This window comes from Triturus cristatus, chromosome 4_2 (genome assembly GCF_964204655.1).
Source record: "Triturus cristatus chromosome 4_2, aTriCri1.1, whole genome shotgun sequence".
NCBI lineage: Eukaryota > Metazoa > Chordata > Amphibia > Caudata > Salamandridae > Triturus > Triturus cristatus.
Window position 1 is genome coordinate 649,620,574 of NC_140586.1, and position 26,204 is coordinate 649,646,777.

Genomic DNA, 26,204 nt, shown 5'->3' on the forward strand with positions numbered 1-26,204 from the left:
TCCGGACCGGTATAAGGGGTCCTTCCTCTGGTGAAAGGCAGAATTCGGGGGAAAGGTGTTTTAGGATCTTAGATGGTGAACAGAAGACAACCTCGGTTTTCCCACTATTGAACTGGAGAGAATTTCTTCTAAGCCAGTCTGTGGTCTGAGCCATGCATTGATGGAATCTGTTCATGGATAGTGCGTCATTCCCTTCTAAGGAGAAGGCCAGCTGCGTATCGTCAGCGTAATTCACCAGACTGACTCCGAACGATTTGATTAACGGGAACAGGGGCCGCAGGTATATGTTGAAGAGGATAGGACTAATTGCAGATCCCTGCGGCACTCCATACGCAACTGGAGACCTGCTGGAGGAGAAAGGTCTCAAGGTGACTACCTGCTGTCTACCCTCCAGGTAGGATTGAAGCCATTGCAGTGCTCTACCTCTGACACCTATCTGCCTTAATCTATCCAACAGGACAGGATGGCTCACTGTGTCGAAAGCTGCCGACATGTCGAGAAGCACAAGAATCATGGCATTCCCGTTGTCGGCACGCAATCGAAGATGATCCAGCATGGTAGTCAGAGCCGTTTCGGTTCCGTGACCCGGACGGAAACCGAACTGATCTTATCAAGCAGAAGGTTCTCCTCCAGAAACTGGGACAGAGTCCTGCTGACTGATTTTTCGAGGATTTTCACCGGATACGGTAAGAGGGAAATGGGCCTAAAATTAGCCGGTACCAGGGGATCCAGATTCGGCTTCTTAATCAGTGGGGTTACCACTGCTAATTTCCAACAGTCGGGCACATATCCGACCATCAGAGACTGGTTACAAATCATTCTCAGGCAGGGAAAGGTGTTACGCCCATAAAGCTTCCACATCTTAACTGGGAGAGGGTCTAGGGGAGAGCCAGAAGACATGCTTTCTGTCAAGCTGTCAAATGCCACCTGGGAGAGTGGTTGAAAGCTGTCTAAGACCGCAGTCGGATATGGATCTGCCTCGGTCAGGCTGGACATTTCCCCGGGGTCAACCTGGGAGTTGTCCTGTAGAGTGTTTACGATGTTGGAAATTTTCTCCTGGAAATAGGAGGCGATTTCATTGCACAGGGTTTGTGAGGGAACTATTCCGTTGTTCATACAGTCTGGATTGGAGAGGTCTCGGACAATCTTAAAAAGGGCCTTAGTCCCATTGGAGGCCTATGTAATGGAGGAGGCATAGAAGTCTGACCTTAGATCTAAGGATGAGGGCTTTATACTGTAGTTGGATTTGTCTTAGAACTTTTCTATCATCCTCTGTATAATTTCTCCTCCATTTCCTCTCAGCTTGCCTGCGAGAGAGTCGGAATTGACGCAGCTCCTCGTTGTACCAGGGCGCTGATCTATTCCTTACCTTTTTTAGCGACTTTATGGGAATGATTTGGTCTAAAAACGTAGTTATATGTCCAGTGAAGGAGCTGTAGTTTTCATCCACGGACTTATTGGGGAGAAATGGGCTGGCGTCCGAGAATGTGATAGGGAAATCAACTTTAGCTAATTTAGTCCATTCTCTATCCAGTCTACGTGGACCCTGTTGACTGGGCATGTTCTTCCTGCATGGCAACGTCATGCTCAGATGTATAAGGAAGTGGTCCGTCCAGTTCAAGGGTATTATATTTATTATCCTTGAAGTGGCTGGGTTAGCAAAAACCAGATCTAGGGTATGCCCCTTCTGATGAGTAGGGCTGGCCACCAGTTGATGGAGGTTCAGATTTGAGCAGGTGTGCAAAAGATCTCTACGTTGGCTGCCAAGGCCTCCATCCTCACTGAGATTGAAGTCACCTAGTACAATCATATTGGTATGGGCCAGTTTTAAATTGGTAATGGTATCCGCAAGAAGGTGAAATTGCGTAGTCGCGCCCGGGGGCCTGTAACATAACATTCCCATAAGTAAATTCCCACTTCGAGACTGCAGTGAGAAGCCCATAATTTCTATTCCCACCACCTCGTCAACCTGACATGGTCTAAAGTCAAAGGTGTCTTTGAAAATCAGGCCCACTCCTCCCCCTCTACCCGTGCTACGAGGTTTATGGAAGACTTTATAGCCACTAGGACAGGCCTCGCTTAAGCCAATAGTGGACTCAGCGGTAGCCCAAGTTTCAGTAATAAAGAGTGCATCTAGTTCCATATCTTCCAGGAGGCTAAAAATTTCAGAAGAGTGCTTGACAAGCGATCGGCTGTTTACTAAACCGCAGGTAAGACTGTCGCCTACCGGCTTATAGACCTTTAATGGGTTTAACTGCAGTAGTTGATCCCTCCCATATGTCAAACGTCCTCCGTTGGAAGTTGGAGGATCAGAGTTTCTGGCGCTGGGAGCGTCCAGGGCGCGGACGGGCGCAGACGGGCTTGCCTCTGGCGCGCCTCCGCTGCGCCAACGGCGCGCCCACTGCACGCGCGCGCTGCGTGCTTGCATTGGCTGACTTTAAATAGGTAATGCCGCGATGTTCCCCCGAACGCTAGTGGGCCTCCCAAAATGGCGACTAGAATTGGTCCAGTGTCAGGTTTACACACCCAAGATGGCGGTTCTTTGCAGAGAGGGTTGGTCGCCACGCTAAAAACAGCGTGTGTAAGATAATTATTTTATAGTGCAGGTAAGATGGGCGGGAAGGATTACAATCATATGCAAACTTCAGCAATTGATAAAAACGAACAGCGAACGCGAAGAGACAGATAAAAACAGTATTCTCAGCGCACAATCACCCACACTGTCACACAATGTTAGCTTCAGTCTTTCCTTGGATAAGTGAGTGAATAGTACAGTTTAGCAAGGATTTTTCCTTCAAGTTGTGCAAAGACCTGAAAGGAAAACTTACCAGAAGGACCATCTGATTCCCCTACTTAGAGACTCAGGAAATGTTATGCACGTGCTCCCTACACAAGAGAAACCAAGATGTGCCGTTGCAGGCATGCTTTTATTTTTAAGGCCACTTCAAATGTGGTTTGTTACTCAAAGCTTCATAATGGCCATGTCCCAAGAACTCATACCTATGGTTATGGGACGCTTTATTTCGATTGGTGTGATGAACATGTGCTTTCACCTACACATACATACGTAGCACAGGAAATACCCCTGATCACCATAGGCATAAAAGACTAATAATTCAAAGTTTTGCCCTTTGAGATAAAAGTCTGCTCCAAGAATGTTTAACAAACTAACATCCATCACTGCACATCTAAAGCAGGAGGGATTGCATGTCGGTCTCTTCCTAGATGACTGACTGGTGAAGAGAAAGACTTCTGGCTCTGTCACAAAGACAGAATAAGTCAATAAAGCTACTGTAATAGTTTGTAGTTGCTATGAATCAAAATTGATTATTGTTCAACAGAAAACCTTTTTACTAGCATAGATACCTAAAAAGGCTGTAGTTGTGCTTACAGAGAAGAGAACTCTACATTCAAGTTGAAATTTTTCTCTGCTAGGTGTCTTTTGTGGGCAGTGAGTAGTTGGGCTGTAGTTGTGCTTACAGAGAAGAGAACTCTCTACATTCAAGTTGAAATTTTTCTATGCTAGGTGTCTTTTGTGGGCAGTGAGTATGTTAAGGCTAATGACTTAAAGAATCAATTACACTGTGCTTTTATGTATAAGCGAGCCATACTGAAACACCTACATGGCAAACATACCATGAAGTGCTTTATACACGTTTACATCACTCAAATATGTCGACCTCACTACGAGGGGAGACTCACATGTGGGTAAAGCGGTTAAGATGTTATCCAAACCTGCTTCAACTTCTGTCCCAGGACCTTCACCTTAAGACTACTGTTACTCTGGACACTCTATGTGAATCTATACTAGATTCATGCTACAAATGAAACTAGTCACTTGCTTCTAACAGTAGGTTTGTTTTCTCAATTTGAGATCATATAGATTCAAATATGGACCTCCCTTCCTCCACCACAGTTACAATACCAAACAGGCATATACAACACTCACACACATAATGTGTAGCAGTGGCAAATCTGAAGATGACACCAAGAGTGAAGCATCCCAGCACCACTTAGGAATTTCCCTAGAGACACTGCCCGTGTCAATGCTCACAGTTACTAGAAAGGCTTTTTTAATAAAAGAGAAAACAGATGTACATTATTGAATCAACTACAAAATGGCATGACTTTTATTTCCAGCTTGTGAATCTATGCATCTCAAGCTTCAAGACTATTGTTACAAGTAAGTAACCTGTTTCTTCATACAGGATTCAAATTTGCTCTAAAAGCTGTTGGTGTTACTTAATTACAAGTTATTTCTTTTATCAGCCTTCGAATGATGAGCGACCAAGTTGACCTAACTTTGCTCTAATATATGTCTTTCAAGGTTGTGATTTCCACAGAAAGTGGACCAACCTGTTGAGCTATTTTATCGGTTTCTGATTCACCACAAACTTCTGCCAAGTCATATGCAGTAAATGGCTGCTTTAAGCCTCTTAATTTCTAAGGGGTAGACCTCACTAGTGACTTTTTTTATTTGCGTTAAAAATTAGTACAATTAAAAAAAAATAGACAACCAGACCCATTTTACATTCTTTATTGCAATAAAATGGCTTTTATATTGATATTAAACATTTGTTGATTTCCTTTGCCTGGTTTATAAAAGTATTTTTAATAAGGAAAATGAAATGACCTTTATATTCAAAAACATCCATAAAACTTAGAGTAAACTTGTGTTTTTTTCTTAATTGCTTAAATAAAACGGTTCAATTACTAAAAGGTTGTCTTCTGAAATTTACAAAACATGCTTGTAAAATATTAGCTCTTATTACGCTGTTCATTAGTTTCTATGTAAAAAAAAATAAACTGTTGCTTTCCTGACTATTTCGGCTACAAAAATCTCCCATTTCATAGATTGTTTGAGAATCATACAATACCCGAGAGGCGAAAATGAGGCCACAGATTCATTTTTTTCACTGTATAACCACCCTTCTAGATTTGGAATGGAAACCTATGGAAAATATATTGATTATCATGGCAAGTAATATATTTAGAAAAGTAGACAGTATTGTGAGATTGGACATGCGCAGAAATACATTTATTTGTTTAGGGGTTTTGGAAAGCACTGGACATGTAGCTATAAGGCTCCACTAAGTTATTTGTAGGAGCTGCATTGCTGTATGTCAAGGTCTTTTATTGATTGTCTAAATGATTTGTCAGTTTAGGGAAACAATATGTTTTTACTTTTCTTTATTATGCTATGCCTATAACCAAATGGATAACATTTCTTCAGCAAGCCCTGGCAATTACAAAAGGTCTAGCCTATAACTGTAAGTAGCTCTCCAGTCAGTGCTGAGTTTAGACACACAGTAATTCAACATTCATGCACTATTCCATTTATCCTTGCACTCTTACATCCATTAATCTTCCCACTGACTCATGATTGCATTGACCCACTAACCCAGCCCCATTAAAACTGAAACACTAAAAAGGTATGGAAAATAAATAAAAAGAATGAAAGTCAAAAAAGAAAACATGTCATCACCTGGGGGTGAGTGCTTGCAATGTTCAACACTCCGTCCATCATTTCCTTTGGTTTTTGCTTTGTTCGCCATAAGTTGGCAGGGTATGCTCAGACGTGAGTCCCTTGCTCACTTTGCCACTGGATTCAAGCAAGCCTGGCTGAAGACGGCTGAAATGCCAGAAACCGGTCCTAGGAAGCTTGTTTCCGGTCCAGGGAAGACATGGCTTGGCAGTTCGGGCTGGACTGTTCCCATGAGGCACAGGGTCAGACTGATTTGCATATGGCCATGTCTGAACTGGGGTGGCAGAGTGGGCTAAAGAACGGTGATGGATTAAACCCAGATCAGTTGACTGGGGGTGAGTGCTTGCAATGTTCAACACTCCGTCCATCATTTCCTTTGGTTTTAGCTTTGATGACCTAAATGTTGCAGGCATATCCTTACAATCGCAAAACAAAATCAAACAAAACAGCAGGCAGCTGTCATGCAATAGTATTGTACATAGTATATTGTTGTTTCAACAATCCAACATATCTGCCGCATTTATTGGCCATCGGGAGTGAAAAAACAATGTTACACTATGCATAATACTGTTCCAAGGCGATTGGTCTGTATTGGGTGGTCATCGTCAAATACTAAAGTATCTACGTTGTCACCATTTTACTGCTCCACAGTGGCTATTATAAATGCTTCTAAACATGGTGGATATCTTGGAATGGTAAAACAATGATATATCTATGGGCAATCCATTCCAAAAGGCCCAGAAAATTCAGAAACAGTGGCCACATAGGATGTAGACACTATAAACTAAAAGAGTGGCAAGTAAGCAGTTCGATAGGGCTGTCTGTGGCGATTCAGGTGATTCCAAAAAATCAAAAATAGAAAAAGGAAAAATGAATGAAGGCCCATAAAATGTAAATATAGAAAGCTAAAGGACTGACCACCTACAGAGACACTGAAGCGCACTCATTTTCAGTTGATAGGCACATGCGTTGAGGTATAATGCTGTTACTCATAGTGGTGAAGTCAATGGAAGAAATTCCAAAACCATTGATTACTGTGGTAATCTGTAAGATTCCTCAAAGCAAGTACACGTTTACAGGCTTTAAGACAGTGAAATCACATTCCACTCTTAAATGCCTGTTTGCTTGATAATCTACTTTTTACAGTAAATAAGTCAGCCCATTGCCTTTTCTCATATTTTTTTCATAATAAACAGATCAGGCCTAAAGGCTGGATCAGTGGCTCGTCACTATAAAGAACTCAGTCCTGGTATGTTGAGCATAAGCTTTCCCACAAGGACAAAAAGTGCAATACGAATACTCCTATTCATTAGAAGCACTCCATTCCCTCCACCCCCCTTTTAATCAAATTGTGTGCTCCCGGAAACCAACATTCGGGCAGAGCCAAAACCCTTCTTTCACTAATCATAAAATTACAAATCTGTATGAAATTATAGTTGGTAAAGCAATGCACAGCGCTTCCTAAAATGGCATAACGAGGATTAGCAAAATGCAAATCTTCTACCCTGTGGATTTTCCCAGTGGGTAGCCAACACCAAAACCCTTTCCTACTGTGGGATTCCTCTTCTACCCTGTGGATTTTCCCAGTGGGTAGCCAACACCAAAACCCTTTCCTACTGTGGGATTCCCATTAAGAGATTACCATGACAGTAGACCCTTTCAGCCTTATTTGCTTTAATATATGCTTTTCACAGTAAGTAACCTTTCATTGAATAGCCTTGATCAATGGATTGTCACCATAACCAACTCAGTCCTGCTATGTTGATCATACACTGTCCCACAAGGCACAAAGGTGCACTAAAACAGTGCAAGCACTCTGTTTTTTACTGGAAGCCAAACTTCTGCCCAGTCAAAATCTGTACTCAAGGTAATTAACATCTGGATGCAGCCAAACCCACAATCTCAGTAGTGTTTCGTTTTATCATCGTACTTGGTGCCAAAACTATTACCTCAAAAACAATAAAATGACTGCAAATGGTGGACGTAGATTAGTGTCAAGACCCTTATTGGGCCATCATTCAAGTGGCATGGTAATAATGATTGGGATAGTAATAGTAGTTACAGGCCCCATCAGAATTACGAGATGCAGCGGACCACAGTCTCTTGTTTCATCCAGAGAATTTGGCAGTCCTCGGGTGAAACTCCGAGGTCAACTGAGGAATTACTCATCTGTAAGATGACCTACAGAGGTTCCACTCATAACACTCTGTAACTCCACCCTGGAATTGCTGGTATGGGTTCATCTGTAGTGCAGAGCTATTGGGAGGAATAATGAGCCACTCCGAATAAGAGCCTAAATGTTCCATCTTCACTTATGAAGATTATAAAAACTCAATCAAGTTTTCTCTTGTGCTCCCTCTAAAACATGAATCCATTACCTGAAGAACTCTGACTGCCTCCCACTCTCCTTCCCTTTGACAAAGCCCTCACGTTTCATCTGTTCTCCACCCATCTTCCTTCTCCGTAGCCACCATTTCTGGGCTCAAGCCTGGATCTAACATATGTACTTCGTCTCATGTCTATGTTGCTGTAGCTTTTTCCCCCCAGTTAGTTATTTGTAAACTGCTTGGCTGCCTTTGTGGTGAGGCTGGCACTAAAGGAATAATGTAGTGAGTAAAGTAAATATTTAAAGAAAGACATGACTAAAATAATAGCATAGGCAGGCTGAAGTTTGAATCTTGGCATGACTAACTCAGCCTTTCATCATTGGAGTTAAAGAAGTTAATAAAATACCATTACATTGAGTAATAGCAAAATCGGTTACTTACAGTGTTTGATGATGGCAAAACTGCAGAATAAAAGGCTATATAATAAAATACATTCTCATTTCTTAAAGGTGTGCCAAATGTAATTCCATGTCAAATAAAATAGCATGGCCATTATTGTTTTATGCAATGCAAGCATGTCTTGGATTTTGTAACTTTAAGCTCTATTTAAGCTTATTGCTACAACACTATGCTCAGAAATAATGGTTTGCATTTCATAGTGGTGCATGTGATGTGTTTCTGATGAGAAAGCGCTCTTGTTGTATAGTAATGTTTGTCTAAGCGCATTCTTTTTTTTTTTCCCCCATTGTAGCACTGAATATGCCATCAACAAATTGAAACAAGAAGGTGATGAGGAGGGGATGTATGTGTTGCGGTGGAGCTGTACAGATTTTAAGCACATCCTTATGACTGTAACATGCAGTGAAATGTTAGGGGTATGTAGTACAATATGAAATATTAGTTCAAAATTCAAGTTCTTCATGTTGTTTATTTTTGTCACCGAGACATGCTGAGTGAATGTGAATGGCCAGACTATTGCCATGTTTGTTGCTTTAAGAAATTCATGTGGATGTCGTTGAAAGTTGTGACTTTTGCCAAACCTTTGTCCGAAAGAGGAGTCCTGGTGTTCAGAATCTGCTACAAAATTGTGGTATACAGATACCATTGGTTAGGCACGGGATAATAAGGTACCATATGGATGGAGCACGTGTCTGTCGAAATTCAAATGTGTTTTACTGCTCAGGATGGATAGAGACAAAGGAGAATGAGTGTGCAGGTAGTTTTCTTTAGATCTCCATGGCCTACCTCCCAGGGAAAGCCTCTCTGCCATTTGTATGCCCGGTGCTCTTCAACTGACGTAGGTGTTCACTGCTACCTTTCTCTTGGCCCCAGCCCAGTGTCTCATGCAAGCACTGCCCTGGCAACCCAGCATGCACTGAGTCTGACTTGGTAGCGCTTCAGGCCTGCTATTATTTTCCCTAGAAACTTCATCCCAAAACCATGCAAAAAAAATCAGATCTTCTTTCCCATCTAGGAGAAACTCTATGCATAAGGCTGAAAAGTGTAGGGTACAAAACGCTCAGTCTAAGCAAACGGTACGATCACTCTCTTGTTGCACCTCTTACTCTTCTTAATCAGCTACTTACTCCATTGGTCTTCAACATTTTATTCAGTTCTCTTAAGTTTACTTTCACTTTATTTTTATCTTTACAGCTAAGTTTAAAACTCCCTCCTACTACTGCTTTTCTCATTTTAGTTTAAATGCCAATGGTCCACAACAGAATGTTTGCTTCTTAGCTCTAAATAATTTATTTTTATCTTACAAAGTATTACTTCTCCCAGCACATCAAATTCATTCAGTTTTCCACATTATGCGTCGATCCTTAATTCCTCTATTGCATCTTTTTTTCAATTCTTTTCCAGCTTGCTGTATTTTTTTTCTTTTCCTAATACACTTTCTCTGGATTGTCGATCTCTGCTTATGACCTAAGACACGGCGTCTGTACTCAATTTTCAATGTTTCAGGATTCTCATTTGCTTCCCTACAGTATGTTTTCACCTCTGCTCACTCACCTGAAACTGCGCAGTTCATAGTACCTTAGAGTGTTAAACTTTCTTCAGGTCTCCTTCTCAACAGGTTGTCTGTTTTAGATGCCGGTGCGCACCATACTTTTCTAAGCACAGTCTCCTCTGATTCTGTTCTTTCCCGTTTCTATTCCTGGCTGTCTAACAAGCCATATTTATTCAATCCCTTGTGCTAAACATTGATTTTTATTCAAGCAGACAATATTCAATGACCTCATTTAATTTTTGTCCTTCACCGCTGCTCTTTAATGTATTATTTGTTACAAGTTATATTGAGTCAAATCTTCGATGTATGCTTTTTCACTTCACTGAAACTCTACAAAATACTCTTCACAGTTTTCCAACACCTTACTTGCCTTCCCTCTGTTTCAAATAGTTTGAAATAGTTTCCTACCTGCCTCTGTTCCCAAACCAAATATGCTTCTGATTGTGAGTACTTTTAGACTTTGTCTTTTTTGCAAATTTAATCTCTTGCCTGTTACTTTCGAAGCCACCGAAACTTGAATACTTAATATTATGCTTTATTATCACCATGCCTCCACAATGTTACTTTTCTAATTGATGTTTAATTCAGATATTCCATATAATTCTTATCAGGCGCTGTAAAAATTGTGAGATGCTCATGGTACCAATGAGCCCACTTTGCCCATACCACCCTGTCTCTTATAACACCCTCCAAATCTGTGTGTCCTCCGACCTCACCCTTTTTTCGAATGACTAACATAAGGTTTCCATTGTGCCAGAAAACCTTAGAAGATTTTGTAGGTTTGTGAAATATGTGGATCAGGGCATATGACTAGAGTAATTCTCCTTTGACTGCTTTTAATTTACTCTGTTTATCTCTTTTTTAGGATTCATCAAAATGTATTAAACAATACAAGAACTTTCAGATTGAAGTAAAGAAAGATCAATATTGTCTGCTAGGAACAGATCGCAATTTTACTACATTACGTGACCTAATGGCCCATCTAAAAGGACAAATGCTGAGAGCAGACAACGTGAGCTTTACATTAAGGAAGTGTTGTCCACCTAAACCCAGAGGTATTTTTTTCTAATAAATAACCTTTGATGTCCCACAATGACAATTTTCCTATGTATAAATTTCCAATTATTGAGTAATTCACATTTAAAACAATTATTTTTTGTTAAAAATAGATTAACATAGTGAAAGTCAAGGGTTTGAATTTATTGTAGATAAAGACTTTAAAGAGGTTTTAAGATTTTCCAACCTATTGAATCTCTGCCTCCATGACAGTATTCTAAGATTTGAGATCACAAAAGGTAGAAGTGCTTGTTAATTGTGGTGCCTTACATGTTTATGCATGGCATTTATATTTTCTTATATATTTGTGTGCAATGATTTGGGCAATCTGTGATCTTTTATCACCACACATTTATAGAAACCTAACTCAGCCATATGACTGCTGCCCTACTTTTCATTGCATGTAGCAGATTTATTGATCTCCATGTTCATATGTGTAGTGTCTCTCTCACTAGTTTGGCTTTCCCTTTGTGTGAGACATGCTGTCTGGTGGGAGTATATATGTATATATTTTATTTATTCATGTTCGATTATTGAAAATCATTACATGTTGGGAAACTAAGTGACGCTGTTTCCCCTAGTTGCCAGTCAATCGTTAAAAGCCTCTAAAAAATGTTAGACATTCATTTAAATCAAACCCCTTTTTTTAACCAAAATAAAACGGTGAGTTTAGGCACAGGTCTGGTAGTCCGAGTAGGGTGGTAGGGCTCAATGAGTTTTGGCAGGAGATGTGGCGAGAGTCACGTCTCGTCTAGTGCAAATGAGTACTTTGATTGTCCGCCTCGAGGTAGCCCTCATGTTATCCTTAATTAAGTAAATTTCCCAACCCTGGTGAGGTTTTGAGCAGTGTTATTGGTGAAGCACAGATCTGAGGCTTCCCTGCAGCATCTGAGCAAGGTTGCCCTGGCAGAGTGGGACTAGAAGACGACGTTGATCGTTGGCAAGGTGAGGTCAGCAGCACAGCATATGTATCCAGGACTCGAGATGGTAATTGCAAAGCCTACACGTTAGCTACCCATCCCTCCGTGCCCAGAGCGGGTTGAAGTCGAGGATTGGAAGGGTTAGCAGCCTCATGTAGGTAATTCTGTTGCGAGTCTGGGGTTGGAGGAGGTATTTGAAGTATGGTTGGGCTTTCCCCTTGATGTATGAGGCGTCCAAATCTGTAAAGAGGGGCTTATGTTGAAGCCTCTCAATGTCTCTCTTGTATGACACTTGAATGATTTGTTCTTTTCCTCATTGACAAAGGGATGCTTGGATTAGAGAGATTTGTTATTTCGATCTTCAGTGTGCCAGTTGCTAAGTGCAGCTGTGAGTGCCAAAGGGACTGGTCGTCTGCAAATATAGATGGTAATTGTGCTTCCAGGGATTGGGCTGGAGAGGTCGATGAAATATTGCACTAAGTCACCAAGACAGTGAAGGTCTGCCCTTTTGTTGAACCAGACTCCCAGATAGTTGTAGCTGGTACAGGTTGTGATTTGCAGTCCACCTATTCGCCAGAGCATGGATTTCTTTTGTGGGTGGTTGCCAAAAATCATTACTTTGGTTTTTGACTGGTTCACCAGGAGTTTATTTGTCGTGTTATACGTGTTGAGGGCATTGTGGGCTCTTTGTAGACCCGTTCTTGTTTGTTCCATGATGATGCTGTCATCAGCATATTGCATGGTCTGGAGACGTGAGACCCCAGGTTTTGGGGCAACCAGGCTTGCGCCTGCCAAGGATTTTGGTAGATCGGCGGTGTAAAGATTGAAAAGTAGCTGGGCTAGTACACAGCCTTATTTTAGGCCATTTTTTGATGGGATTTTTGCAGATAGTCGTAGCGCTGGTTTTGATCCTCACCCAGGTCTCCTGAAGAAGTGCTATTAATGCTGTAAGAAGTTTGGGGGATATTCCCCAAGAATTTAGTTTGTGCCATACACAAGTGTCCCCAGTCAACTCTGTCAAATGCCGCGCTGAAATCCACAAAGCAGCAGAATAGAGGTAGCTGTTTGTCATGGATTGCTCCCCACGATAAGTATGCCAGCGCTGTTGTTGAACAGTCTATCTGAATCCTGACTGGTTATGGGGAAGGATGCTTCTTTCTGTGGCCCATGTTTCCAGTTCAGCCAGTAGGATACGGGCATAAGCCTTCGCTTTGATGTCCAATAGCACTATTAGCCGATAGTTGTCAGGGTTTGAGCAATTGCCCTTTTTGTGAATTGGGTGCAGTATTGATCCCTGCCATGTAGATAGAATAGTGGCTGTGAGGAAGGCATGGTTGAAAAGCGGTGTGAGGAGCCCTGCCCAAGGGTTTGGGCTGATTTTGAAACTGCTGCGGGTATTCCATCCCGGCGCGAGTTTGTTCTCATTTGTTCCTCATTTGTTCGATGGTTTTAATTACTTCAGCTTCTGTGATTTCAGAATCCTGTGTATCTTGAAGATTTGATGTCTGGATAAGGTGGAAAGCTTGCGTTGCGCCCAGATCGCTGCTGTAGAGCTGTTTAATGTAGTTGACCCATGTGCTCTCTGATACTCCGCTCTTCTTGGACTGGCTGTGGTTGCTAAGTTTGTTAATATAGTTCCAAAAGGGGGCGGGGTTTTTTCCTTTGAGAAGGGAAAAGATTTTGAGCCAGGCAGCTTCTGTCTGTTGGGTGTGTTGCTCCCATACACTTTTCTTGTAGGCTGCTCGAAGGGTTGCAATGGCGTCACCCTGTAGTTCTGTGTCACCTCTCCGTTTTGCTTTTAGGGTCTTTCGAAGCTTCCGTTTGCATGCCAATGTCTCCTGTGCTTCCTTGTTCTGTTGGTTAGGCCGCTGCTTTAGGTTACACCCAGCTCCAGATGTAGGTTGGTGAGGAGAGTGGTCTAGTGATCTAAGAGGGCCTCCGGGCTACGTGGAGTTTCTAATTGTTTAATGTTGGTTATCCAGGTGGTCCGTTTTAGGCCTAGCTTTATGGTCCATTTTATTCTGCGTAGTACTTTGCCGCGTTCTTTTCCCGTGGGTTTGCCAATTGATGTAAACTTGTGCGTTGCTGCCGTGGAGAGTCTGAAGGATGCTCTGAAGGGGTCTGTGGTCACTCTGCCCAGTCCTCTATATCAAAGTCGCTAAGCTGTAGGGGTAGCAGGTTGCTTACGAATATATACTCAATTGTGAAGATGATCCTGTATGTGGGGAGCGGAAGTCATGTTTGATCCAGGGCTTTTTTGAGGTTGGAAGCGGAGTGTATAGAGCAATTGTCTAATAGAATTTGCAGTTGAGCAATCTCTTTAGATAGGTTGTTGTCTTTTAGTGGCTTACAAAGCAATCTGTTGTTAGAGTCCCCGTCTAGGAGTGGGTTATGATGGGGGTATTTGATGAGGAGATCTCCAATAATGTCTGCCTGGTTGTTGAGTGCTTGGTTCTTCTGATACAGTACAGGATGGACGTAGCCGTTGAATAGAAGCGGTTGGTGTTGGTTTTTTATTCCGTTGATGAGTAGATTGCTTCCACCCTGTGGTCATGTTTGATGTAGACTGAAAGGCTGCCAGTTGGCCGCCCGAAAATGTGGCATCTGATCGCCGGGGTGTGCTGGTCATTGCCTAGGTCTCTTGGAGACCGATGAGGTCACTACTTTGGAGATACTCTAGGGCAGAGTTTGCCTTGATGAGTTTCTGGATGCCTGCCACGTTCCAGGAAGTGAAGGTTAGATGCTTATTTGGGCCATTTAGGGGGCTGTCTGGGTTGGCTCTGGGGAGCTTAAGAGTGCCGTTGAGAGGGGTGGTAGCCAGACTGGGCCTGATGTCCTTCTTGGTTACTGGCGTCAGATTTGCCAGAGAGGACTGACCTTTGGTTTGAGGAACTTATGATTCTCAAGCTTTCGTGTTGGAGAGGATTGCCGGAGAGATTGTTACCTGGGCGGGGTCCGTCAGCACATTTTAGGATGGAGTAAGTCGGTGGCTTTAGGGGGTTGGTGTTTGACGTGCGGATATCTGTCTAGGTGGCAGTGCTTGATCTTGAATGCCCCAATCCACCAACTGAGTGGCTTGACGAAGCCCTGCTGTGCGATTTATCCTCTGCACCTTTGAGTGAAAGTTAGTTGCTGGAGCATGGGTCCATTACATGTGGTGACCTTGGCCCCATTACAGAAGGGCTTTGCTGTAAAGATTGAGTAGAACTGGGTGGAACCAGCTGCTGACTCTGTAGTATGTGAGTAGTTGAGTAGGGACGCTGCTCGATTTTTAGCTTTTGCCCTTTTTTGTAGTTCTCTAAACTTTTCTTTGCTTACCTGGAAAGTGTGCCTTCCGTCTACTTAGGGGCTGGTATGCCAACAGTTCCTTCCTCTGTTGGTCAGCTGATGGAAGTGCTGGGCTCGGCGGCTGGAGGCCCTGCAGGTGGTGTGGATTCTGGAGCAGTGGGTGATTGCAGGATTAACGTTTTTGTCGATGTTTCAGACGGACTTTCTGGTGGATTAACTTGGGGGCCAGTTGGGGTTGGTTGTGGACTTGATAGTGGTGGTCTCCTGATGTCCCAGATTGAGTTTGCCCGTGTTGTCAAGACTGCTGTGAAGGTTGCCGACTGATCAATAAGTGCTGCGCAAAAGCAGGAGCAGTTTGTTTGCAAGGTAAAAAACATGTACATGATATGAACCATTTTTAATTCAAATTCACCAGGCGCATGGCTGTTAACTGTAGTAAGTCTATTTGTAATTCCATCTTGGAGGATTGCCAGAGTAGAAGCTTTGGCCGTTATATGTTATGGATTGCTGGGTTTTGGGGATTTGGAGGCAACAGTTCTGTATGAGTCTTCCATGTTTTGAGTGGTGGTGTAAAAATGGTTTGTTCCTCAGGAGGATCTATACAGCTGCCGGGTGAGCTGGAGTTTGTTCAATTTTATTTTCTAGTTGTTGAAATGATGTTTGTTCTCCCAGCTCTAGTTTTTGGTTGACTTCTGGTGAGTCAACTATCGATAAAAGAAGAATGAAAGTTAGTTGGAGCAAAGCTGGTGTGGGCTTTGGGGTCGATGTCTGGCCCTAAGAGGAGTTTGATGGAGCTGTTGCTCCTGTGCTTGGACAGGAGAGGGATCGGCATTTCGTGGCTGTGAGGCCTGTGTCCTAGGAGCTTGTTGTGGGGGGACCTCCTCTCTGCTACCTGGGTTGCTGTTTTAGAGATCTCTTCTTCCTTAGGTTGGGGCGCCATTTGGAAGTGTGGAAAGCATGTATTTATTGATCAGGCCAGCGACTGTGGTATTTTGATTTCTCTTCATCATGAGTGGCTCTGGAAGCTGATCTGTGCCCTGGGCGATCATGGCAGATGTGGAGGAGTCTTTGATTAGTGACCCTGATGGACCTGCGGTTTCGTTTGTGTCGGCAGCAGACTTCGACCTGGTGACTGGTTTCCTTTTTGTCGTCTTTGTACTGTGGATCTTGAGTTGCTCGTGTGGCAGTGAAGAGGTCCGTATATGTGCCCCAAAGGTGGCTTTTCAGAGTTTGTACTTACTGAGGGAGTGAGTTGAGGGAGTTTCCCCACTGCACCTTCCAGAGGCTTTGTGGTTCAGGCGCTGTTGATTGGAATTGGAGCTTAGCCAAGCTTTAAGGTGTCTTCTAGATGCCTGGTGAATAGATCCTTGGGTGTTGTTTTAAGGATAGATTTGTGGGGGCCAACAGCTTCCCGTAGATTGACCGAATTTGATGATTTGTTGGCAGTGTTGAGCCCCAAGCTAGCACCGCGATGGTTGAGGTAGCCGCGGTTTACTTTGTGGATAGCTTTTTGACAGCATGGGTGCATTTGCTGCTCGGGATGATTTCCTCCTTTGTGGCAGGTTTAAGGTGGTGCTGGTGTCCTATCTTCCTGGTGGGCGCTGTGGGCTGTCTGAGCCGCTGTGCTCGCTTGCGCTTACTTGCGCGCTCCAGTGAAGCCGAGAGGGGCTAGCTCTGGGGAGCACGTCCTGTTGTGACTGTGCAGCTGCGTGGTGTCTTTGCACTGCCTGGGTTCTTTCAGGGGCTGTGCCCCCCGTCAGTATGTTGCGGTGATCAGGGAGGGGAGAATGGGGGGCACAGTGGGCCAGGCAGGGTTCTTTGCGGTACAGGCTGCACCAGCTTCTTACTGGCCGCTACCGCACTGACGTGGGTGTAGTGATGGTCCGATCAGCATTCTAGTATTTTCCCCTGCTGTACCAAACAATGAACACCCACCCACCACAGGCTTCACCAGTCAGGTGACCCTGAGAATAAAAGGGGCCGAGCTCACGTGCTCTGGGCCAGTTATCCACCTAACCATCCGGGTCTGTGTGCTTCGTTATCGGAGTATGTGGGCCTAGAACCCGCTAACTCTACATTGGCGACGAGGGGGCTGTGCCCATGCGTGCAGCAGCCCAGCAGCTGAGGAAAAGGGGGAGAGAGCTGCGCGTTTGAAAGGAACCCCCTGCGAGGAGGCACGCCGCCCGATAAAAGACCCGCGGGGCGGGTGAAGTGCCCCGGGGTGAAGGTGAGGAAGTCGGGAGCCCACCCTGATCCTGTAGTGCCTGCAGCTGACTGCACCCCCCCTCATCCCCACTCACCCCCCCAGCGACCAAGCGCCGTACTGTTGGAGGGCATGAGAAAGAGCCCTGGGGGTGTGATTGCGAAGAGAAGTGAGCCTGAACAATATGAGGCCAGCGGGAGCCCACCCCGGTGGCCAACCCGTAGTGAGGCCACACAGTTCCCAAGCAGCAGCTCTGACCCCCAACCCGTTCAGCGCTTGAACTGAATGAAGCTGCTGTGGGTGAGAAGGGGAACAGAAGCAAGAGTGCCTTGAGAACAAAGAGGCATCAGAACTCTACAGTGGGAACGTCCGCTGCTCTGGCTCTTGCCACTGCTTGACTGTACCTGAGAGTGCAATCGCTAACCACAGTGGGGGGGGAAGAGGGTGTTGCGGGGGTAACGCACGCATGGGCGGGAGTGTGGGAGGCAGGAGCTAGTAGATCTGTGTCAAGATCGTGACCCTCCCGTGGCCCAGGTTGCCTTACTCACCAGCTCCGGCTCCAGCAGTCCAAGCCTCTCTCCCGCTCCCCGTAGGCAGCTGTTGACCCTCTCCTTTTGTGGGTCCCTTTTAGATTTGACGGGGGCCCCACGGTTTGCTGTTGCTCTTGCGTCGTGCTCTTTGTTCTGTCTACGGGATTGTGGTGTTCGATCCCTCCAGCCTACAGTGTGTGCATTCAGTGCTCTGGTGTAGCAATAGTTGGCAGGGGTCCCGCAGGTTTCTGCGTCTGGGAGATTTTGGCCCCTGACGCACAAAGAGCGAGTGGGGCCTTCCAGATGAGCCTGCAGGGTACACCCAGAATTAACTGGGCCGCCTCCGCGGACCCCCTGTGGTGCACACTCCGAGGCCTCCGACTGTCGGCAGCTGCACTTGCCCGGGCGCCTGCTTCCGCTCGCAGTCTCGCTGTAGAACTTCAGGTGAGTAATGCGAGCGGTAAGTCAAATGACCGAACATCCGGGGGCGTGGCCAGGCGCCTTGGGAAATGGCCGCTTGATCCCGGAGCTCCGCCGGGGCCGTTGGTGTTCCTTGCAATCCGGCCATAATCCGCACGGAGGGGAGCGACCTGAGCTTCCCCCCGGATCCCCTCGACCTAGTGCCCCAGAGAGCTGCTTGGCGACCTCCGGGGAGACCCACACTGCCCGGGAGACAGGACGCGGCGGGCGGCGGCGGCGGGGCGCCTCGGCCCCGGAGCTCCGAGACGGCTGCGGGCGCTACTCGAGGCCCCAGCTCGTGGCCTGCGCGGAGGAGCATCGGCCCGGAGGGACGCGGTCACAAGCACGGCGCTGGATCGCACTGGACCCGGGCGCCTGTCGCCAAGGCCAGCGACCACCAGACCCCGAGGGAGGGTCACGAAACGGCGATCGAGGCAAGTGCGGAGTGACTCCCTGGCCGGGAGAGGGCGCCATCTCAGCCGCAGGAGCCGGGTGACGGGGTTCGGCCGGGGCTGTTTGCCGAGGACTACCCAACACCGACGACAGGTGGGGTCCGCCGCCCGCGGCTGGGGACAGCCTGCCGCCAAGGAGCCGGGGAGTGGGGCGTCGCGGCCCGCGCCAGATCGTGTGCCAGTCTGAGGGCGCCGGAGGTCTCCTTCCATATTGGGCCTGGAGAGGGCCAGGGACGGCGAAGGGGCTCTCGGTCCCCGGGGCACCCGGACCACCATGAGGCCCAAGGGCGGCGCCGCGACCCAGGCCAACAAGCTCGACCAGTACACGGTGACCAGGGCGCCGCCCCAGACAGATGGGGCTGCGAAGGAGGCTGCAGGCCCGGCGGAACCGTCCTTGCAGTCCATAATGGCCGCGATTCAAACCCTGGGCACAACCCTTGAAACGAAGATGGACAAAATCACAATTGAAGTGAACCTGCTCCGAGCCGACCTGGGGAAAACAGCGGACCGCTCCAAAGCCAACGAAGTTGATATCAAGGCACTGCAGGACTCGGAGAAGAGGCTCGAGGGTCGGGTAAACGAGCTAGTGCACCAGCACCGCCTGATGGCCTTGCGGTTGGACGATCAGGAAGGCAGGGCCGGAAGAAGTAACATCCGTGTCGTTGGTGTGGCGGAAGGGCTTGAAGGGGACTGCATGGAGCTCTTTCTAGAGGACCTGATCCTCAGACACCTGAAACCCAAGCGTCTCTCTAAGTTCTTCACAATCGAGAGGGCGCATAGAGCCCCCATCCCGCGACCCAAACCTGGGGCTATGCCGCGGACGATCATAGCGAAAATCCTGAACTTTCGTGACCGGGACGCAATCCTCCAGGCGGCGCGACAACAGGGTGACCTACAGTACGAAGGGGCGACGGTCCGATTCTTTCCTGACTTCACGCTCCAGGTCCAGCGGGAAAGGCGCTCCTTCCAGGGGGTCAAGGCGGCGTTGCGAGAGCATGGGATCAAATACATGATGTTCTTCCCCGCCAAACTGAAAATTATAGCTGGTGGCCGCTTCCTTTTCTTCAACTCGCCGGAGGATGTTCAGGAGTGGCTGGATGCCGGAGACGCGGCTCAGGGTTCCCGGCGTGACAATGAGCGGTGGCGAGGCACGGGCCCTCCCGCCACGGAGAGAGAATCGGCGGCAGGACGCCCAGAGGGGGGTGAGCTGAGTCAGCGATCCTGGCGCTCCAGGTCGAACAGTCCCCGCTGGGACTCGCCGGGAGACGGAACACCGCGTCGAAGCCACGAGAGCTGACACCATGAAGGCATCGAAAAGTAATGTATACCACAAGTGCCGTTACTCTGTGACTGGGTGGCCCTGGGGCGCTATGGTTGCAAGTCCTTTGGGGGCTGGCTCTGGTCTCTATTTGGCACCAGGCATGGGGACTGAACAAACTGGGACACCACGGACGGGCGGCCAGGAGGGGGCTGGCCCACGAACTTCCCAAGTACAGTTTCACGGTGGGTTCACCGGGGCAGGGTTGGGCGACAGGCGCTCTGCTAATTGGGGTGGTGGGTAGTTTGGAACCCACGGAGCAGGGGGCAGGGAGGGGGGGTTTGTTTTTGCAGGAAGGGGTAGGGATGTTGGGGTTAGACACGGGAGGGAGGGGGTGGCCTGACTGGTATATTAGCTTTGTTTTGCACTATCTGTCCAGACATGGCGGGGGGGGACCCAGGGAGGGGGGGGGAGTTGGGGAATTGGTACGGTCACACGAATCTTGTCGACACATGTGATTCCGGGGTGGTGGGACTAGGCGCCCTGATGAGACGATGCAATGGCTAGGAGATGGGAAAAAAGTTTGAAGATCCTTAGCTGGAATGTCAATGGATTAGGGGACAGATTAAAACGTACTATAGTGTTACAGTTTCTCAAACGGCACCAGCCAGATGTGGTGCTATTGCAGGAAACACATTTGCTGGGGAATGTTTGTCAGGCTTTAAACAGATATGGCTTCACGCTAGCGGCGCACTCAGGTTTTATCACTGGGTCGAGGGGAGTGGGGGTCCTCCTGCGTCGCTCGCTGCCTCTTCACATAGATCTCACCAAGACTGACCCGCAGGGACGCTTCACGGCGGTGTCGGGGCGTTGGGAGGGCCGGACGCTCAATCTACTCTCAGTCTATGTCCCCCCGGGCCTCCAGCCCGGGGCCTTTGGAGACCTGGGCTCCTTTCTCCTTTCGCTTCCTGAGGGGCAGCTGGTGCTTGGAGGGGACTTTAACGCAGTAGTATCAGGATCGCGCGACAGGCAGCCACCCAGAGAATTGCCACAGGGGCAGAGGTGGATGGCGGACTTTCTAGAGTCCTTCGGGCTTACTGACCTCTGGCGCATGCTCCACCCCACCGAAAGTCAATTTAGTTTCTTCTCCGGGGCACATCACTCCTTCTCGCGGCTTGACCACATCCTTACTCCGCTGCAGCTTGATATGGAGGTACTGGAGGCGGTACTCCTCCCTCGCGGCATCTCTGACCATTCACCGGTCCTTACACATATCGTATTTGGGAGTAGACGAGAGGGCTGCACTGCACCAATACAGGGCTGGCACCTGAAACATGAGGTTACCAGAAAACACATTTCCACCTCCATATCGCGTTACTTTACCGAGAATGAAGGGTCGGTGGACTCCCTGGTCACCCTGTGGGAGGCGTTCAAACCCGTGGTGTGGGGTGAGGCACTGTCGGCCATAGCGGCCAGACGGCGTGACCGAACCCAGCAGGTCACGACACTTGAGGCGCAACTGGAAGAACTGGAAAGGGAGGCGACGGCTAGCGGGGACCGGGAGGTGAGGCACAGGATGCAGCTCAAGGCTGCGGAATATAGAGCGCTCGCGACCCACGAAGCCCAGGAGGTGGCGCGGCACAAAATCGGCAGGATATACGACCAAGGTGATAAAGCCGGGAAACTTATTGCTTGGCTTGAGCGGAAACAACGTGCCGGTCGGGTGGTGCCTGAGCTGCGCACTGAAGACTGGAGGGTGCTTACAGAGCCGCGGGAAATAGTACAGCAATTTGCTAAACACTATCAGCAGGTCTATAGGCGGGAATCGGACCGGCCAGAGGAGGACTCTACGGACCTCCTTGCCGACATACGCATGCCCACTCTCTCGGACACAGACCGGGAAGCTTTGGATAGCCCACTCACTGAGGCGGAGCTACAGCGGGCGATTGGGGACCTCCGCCCGGGTAAGGCGCTCGGTCCAAACGGAATTCCCATAGAGCTCTACAAGCTCCAGCCAGACGTCACTAGTAAACACCTTAAACCTATGTTTGACCGTAGCAGGGAGGTGGGGCTGCTGCCCCGGGATCAGCGCATAGCCACCATAGTAGCACTCCCAAAAGAGGGGAAACCTAAAGACCTATGTGCCTCCTACAGGCCCATCTCGCTCCTAAACGCGGAACCCAAAATACTGGCGAAAACGTTGGCCAATAGGCTTAAGCCGGTGCTAGCCTCACTAATACACCCCGACCAATCGGGGTTCATGCCTCACCGCAACACGCCCCTCAATATCAGAAGACTCCACGGGGTGCTTAGGCAATGCCATAGGCTGCAGGAGGATGCGGTGGTGGTCTCATTGGATGCCACCATGGCCTTCGACACCTTGGAATGGCCGTATATGTTCGCAGTCTTACGCAAGTTGGGCTTTGGACCTCGCTTCATCGAGTGGGTGCGCTTGATGTACGCAGAACCCCTGGTGCAGGTGCTGGTAAACAACAAGGTGTCTGAAGTCTTCATGCTGGCCAGAGGGACTCGACAGGGCTGCCCCCTTTCGCCTCTTCTTTTCGCCCTCTCCCTGGAGCCGCTTGCGGCCTGGATAAGACAGGTTGCCACCGTGCAGGGCATAGTATGGGCGGAGGGGTGGGAGGATAAAATATCGCTTTATGCTGATGACATACTTCTTTACCTCTCTAAGCCGCGTGGATCCCTGATCGCGGCGCTGGACATACTGGCCAGTTTTGGTCGCAACTCTGGGTTCCGAGTCAACTGGGCTAAATCGCATCTCTACGTCCTACACGGGGACCCTCCCATACTCCCTGCCACTTGTCCTATTCGGGTGGCTAAGGACGGGTTTAAGTTTCTCGGAGTGTATATCACCGCTAATAAGGCCCTGATGTACGAGCACAACCTCAAACCGCCGCTGCTCCGGCTTCAGAGGGAGGCGAAGTCCTGGCAGAACCTCCCACTGTCCTTGCTGGGCCGAGCAGCGCTATTTAAGATGTTATCGCTCCCGCGATTCCTCTACGCGCTGCAAAACTACCCTGACCTGGTTCCGAACAGTTATTTTCTGGCGATCGAGACCGCGGTACGCACCCTCCTCTGGGCCGGGATGCCCCGTATCTCGCTGACTAAGCTCACGCTGGGGTGGTACGATGGTGGAATTGCTCTCCCCGACATCCGCAAATACTACTGGGCGGCTCACCTGTCCGCGATTAACCAAGGGACGTACGGGGACGGGAACGACCCAGCATATGGCATGGATAGATGGTTGCTTCCCGGTGGGAATTATGAAGTAGCACTCTATTCTAAAAGAGGGGTGCACGGACTCACCGGTCCGACGCTCCACTCGGTGCAGATATGGCATATCGCCCAGAAGAAACTCGGCTGGTCGAGCGTCCTCACGATGGCCACGCCACTTTGGGCCTCCGAGGCACTGGGCAATCTCAGATGCACCAAGGGGTTCCGTAACTGGGACCTGATTGGCATCTCCCAGATCAAAGACATCTGGGGGTCTGGCGGGCTCCGTACGTTCGCCCAAATGCGAGAAACCTACGAGCTGGCGGATACTGAATACTTTAGGTACTTGCAGATAAGTCACTCCCTTTAGGCCAACATCCCACCGGAGGCCAAACTGCCGCCTGACTCCCCCCTCGAAGACAGGCTGCTGGACGGACATCTCGCGGAGCACGCCAACTCCCTCACCTACAAAAAACGTATCAATAACCCCCCAGATATGCTTCTTCCCCTAAAAGAAAAATGGGTCGCGGAAGGGTTGGAGATAGATGATGAGGAGTGGCGGTATGCCCTGGCTTCCCCCCGTGAAGTCGCGATATCGGCCAGATTGCGGCTCGTTCAACTGAAGATTCTTCACGGAGTCTACATCTCTTGCACGAGACTACAAGTGATGGGGAGGGCGGACACAGCGCGTTGCAGGAGGGGTTGTGGGGACACGGGAACCTTTTTCCACATATTGTGGGGCTGCCCGAAGATTCAGAGGTATTGGAAAAGAGTGGTAAGATGTGTGGAGGAGGTGTGGGAGGTGGAGATTCGCCCGGAGGCTAAAAAGTGCATCCTTAATATATGGGAACCAACCGACTTGCCGCCAAAAGGGAGGCTCTGGGTCACGCTTGGTCATATGGTTGCGAAGCGAAACATTGCTAGGCTCTGGGGAAGCGCTGTTCCACCAAAACTATCAGATTGGAACAACGATATGGACTGGTGCATGCTGCAAGAAAGAACTGTGTATGTGGCGAGAGGGTGCCCTCGCAAATGGGTTGAGGTATGGACCAAGTGGAACGATTTCAGGGGCGGCATTTGCGAACCTCTTGCCATCGCGCAGGAAGACCCTGGAGATGTCTAGTATCCTGCTGATGCGGTTAGGGTGCAGGGAAGGGGGCGGCGGCTGCAGCCCCCAGCCTCGGACACGTGAGATGAGCGTAGTGTTGACCGGTAGTTAAGGGGTGGGAGGGAGGGGGAGTTTGATTGTTTGGCACATTAATGCAAATTGGGGCGCTCTGCCCATATCTCTGTGGATGTTCTGAAGGACACTAGACCTGCCACATTCTGATTTCACCTTGGTACACCTGCATCCTTCAACGCCGCCGTACCTCCGGGTTGACGGCATAGGGCTGTGGGATTCGAGACATATGCGAGATATTTACTGCGGCCGGCCCATAAGGGTTGTAGGCGCTCTGCTGTGTACCTTGACTCTTTGAATAAAGGTTTTTAAAAAAAAAAAAAAATGACCGAACATCCGATACTCTGGTACTCTGACCGCGAGCCCAAAGCCCAGTCCCTGGGTCCAGGGCTCGATGGTAGTTGCAGCTCTCCTCACTGCTCTTGGCTCTTCTCCCTGCCTTTCATGTCTGGTCAGGTGTATGCTATCAGGTAAGAAATTTAACTCAGGTGAGAGTAGGCTTGGAGTATATATTGCATGTTTCAGCTGCCTTCAGCCTTTCTCAATCTGATTCAACGCCATCTTGTTTACTCTTTATATAATACAGAAAATAGAGGAAATACTTTCCGCAAGCAGTTGTCATTAATTGAAAATTTTTTACATATGTAAATGCAATGCACAACATAACGTATCCAATTCAGGTAGCCATAAACTTGTGCTCACATTAATAAATATAGACCAAATATAGGTGAATGCAACAATTTCCACTGAACTACAAGAATATTTCCCCTAATGGCAGCCGAAACGTGATATATTAAAGGTACAATGCTAATGTTATTATAAAGCATGGTATGCACTTTCTTTCTTAAGGATTTTATGAAGAAATGTGTGAATAATAGTGCATTTGCAGCAGCTTAACTCATTATGGAATAAAATGTATAGGCTGTTTTCGGGTGGAAGGTTCTTTCAAATAAATAGTGAAAATTTGAGTTAAATAGTGCACAAAAAGCATTAAAACCAGGGTGTTTGGGCTTGAGAGTTAACCACATTTGGAAAACCTGCTGGAGTGAGGTGCATTGTAGCCTGGAATGGCTAGATGTGATTTGAAGACCAAGGAAGCATCTTGCTTGGTGCTTTAGCCCAACAAACGGATTATGAAGTGTTGCTATGCGACCGCTGGAGGGGACCAGCAGTATAATGGTAAGGATTTCTGGGCCCCTTGTTTGTAATAACTTTGAATTTATAAACATTTTAAGCCCTCATGCAATATTGAATTACAATTAACATTTAAGAAATGGGTCCCTCAAAAACAGCTGAAAGCTCAAGCTGCATGGTATCCAACAGCAAAAGGGTGTTCAAAGAATGTTTGAACGTGCATTTATAATTCTTAGTGCCTTTGGGTCCTTGTTTTTGTAATAATAACATATTTTTTGGTATTCAATATCTAACCAGCATGTTGCTCCCACTGTAGGAAGGAAACATTAAGGGTGTCTTGGAGGATGTTTAGTGGAGTAGTGAATAATATTAATTTAAGACAAATACACACAGCTTTGATTAATGGAAAATCATAATCACAAATAATGGCCCCACAGCCCCTTTCACAACTGGCATTCTTGCTGCAGAAGTGAAAATGAAAGCACTGCTCCAATAATCTGGTATTTTTCTCCTTAATACTCTTCTGCTTTGTTCCTCCTGTCCTCTTACTTTATCAAGGGTCCTGTTGGAATTCAGGAGGCATGGGCAATTTGCCCATGCCATAATATAGTTGAACCGCAAAGAGAATTGATGAAGCAGTGCAGGAGCAAAAAGTGCAATGCAGATG

The 26,204-nt window shown here is 47.6% G+C and overlaps 1 protein-coding gene across 5 annotated transcripts in view; it reads left to right on the forward strand.

Moving 5' to 3' along the window:
* The window catches only part of JAK1 (Janus kinase 1), a 647,675-nt gene that overhangs the window by 378,341 nt on the left and 243,130 nt on the right, over nt 1-26,204 (forward strand). For all 5 annotated transcript variants that reach the window (XM_085602371.1, XM_085602373.1, XM_085602374.1 and 2 more), the window contains 2 exons: nt 8,564-8,687; nt 10,689-10,878. In XM_085602371.1, the coding sequence (XP_085458497.1) occupies nt 8,564-8,687; nt 10,689-10,878 (314 nt within the window). The remainder of the gene's footprint in view (nt 1-8,563; nt 8,688-10,688; nt 10,879-26,204) is intronic.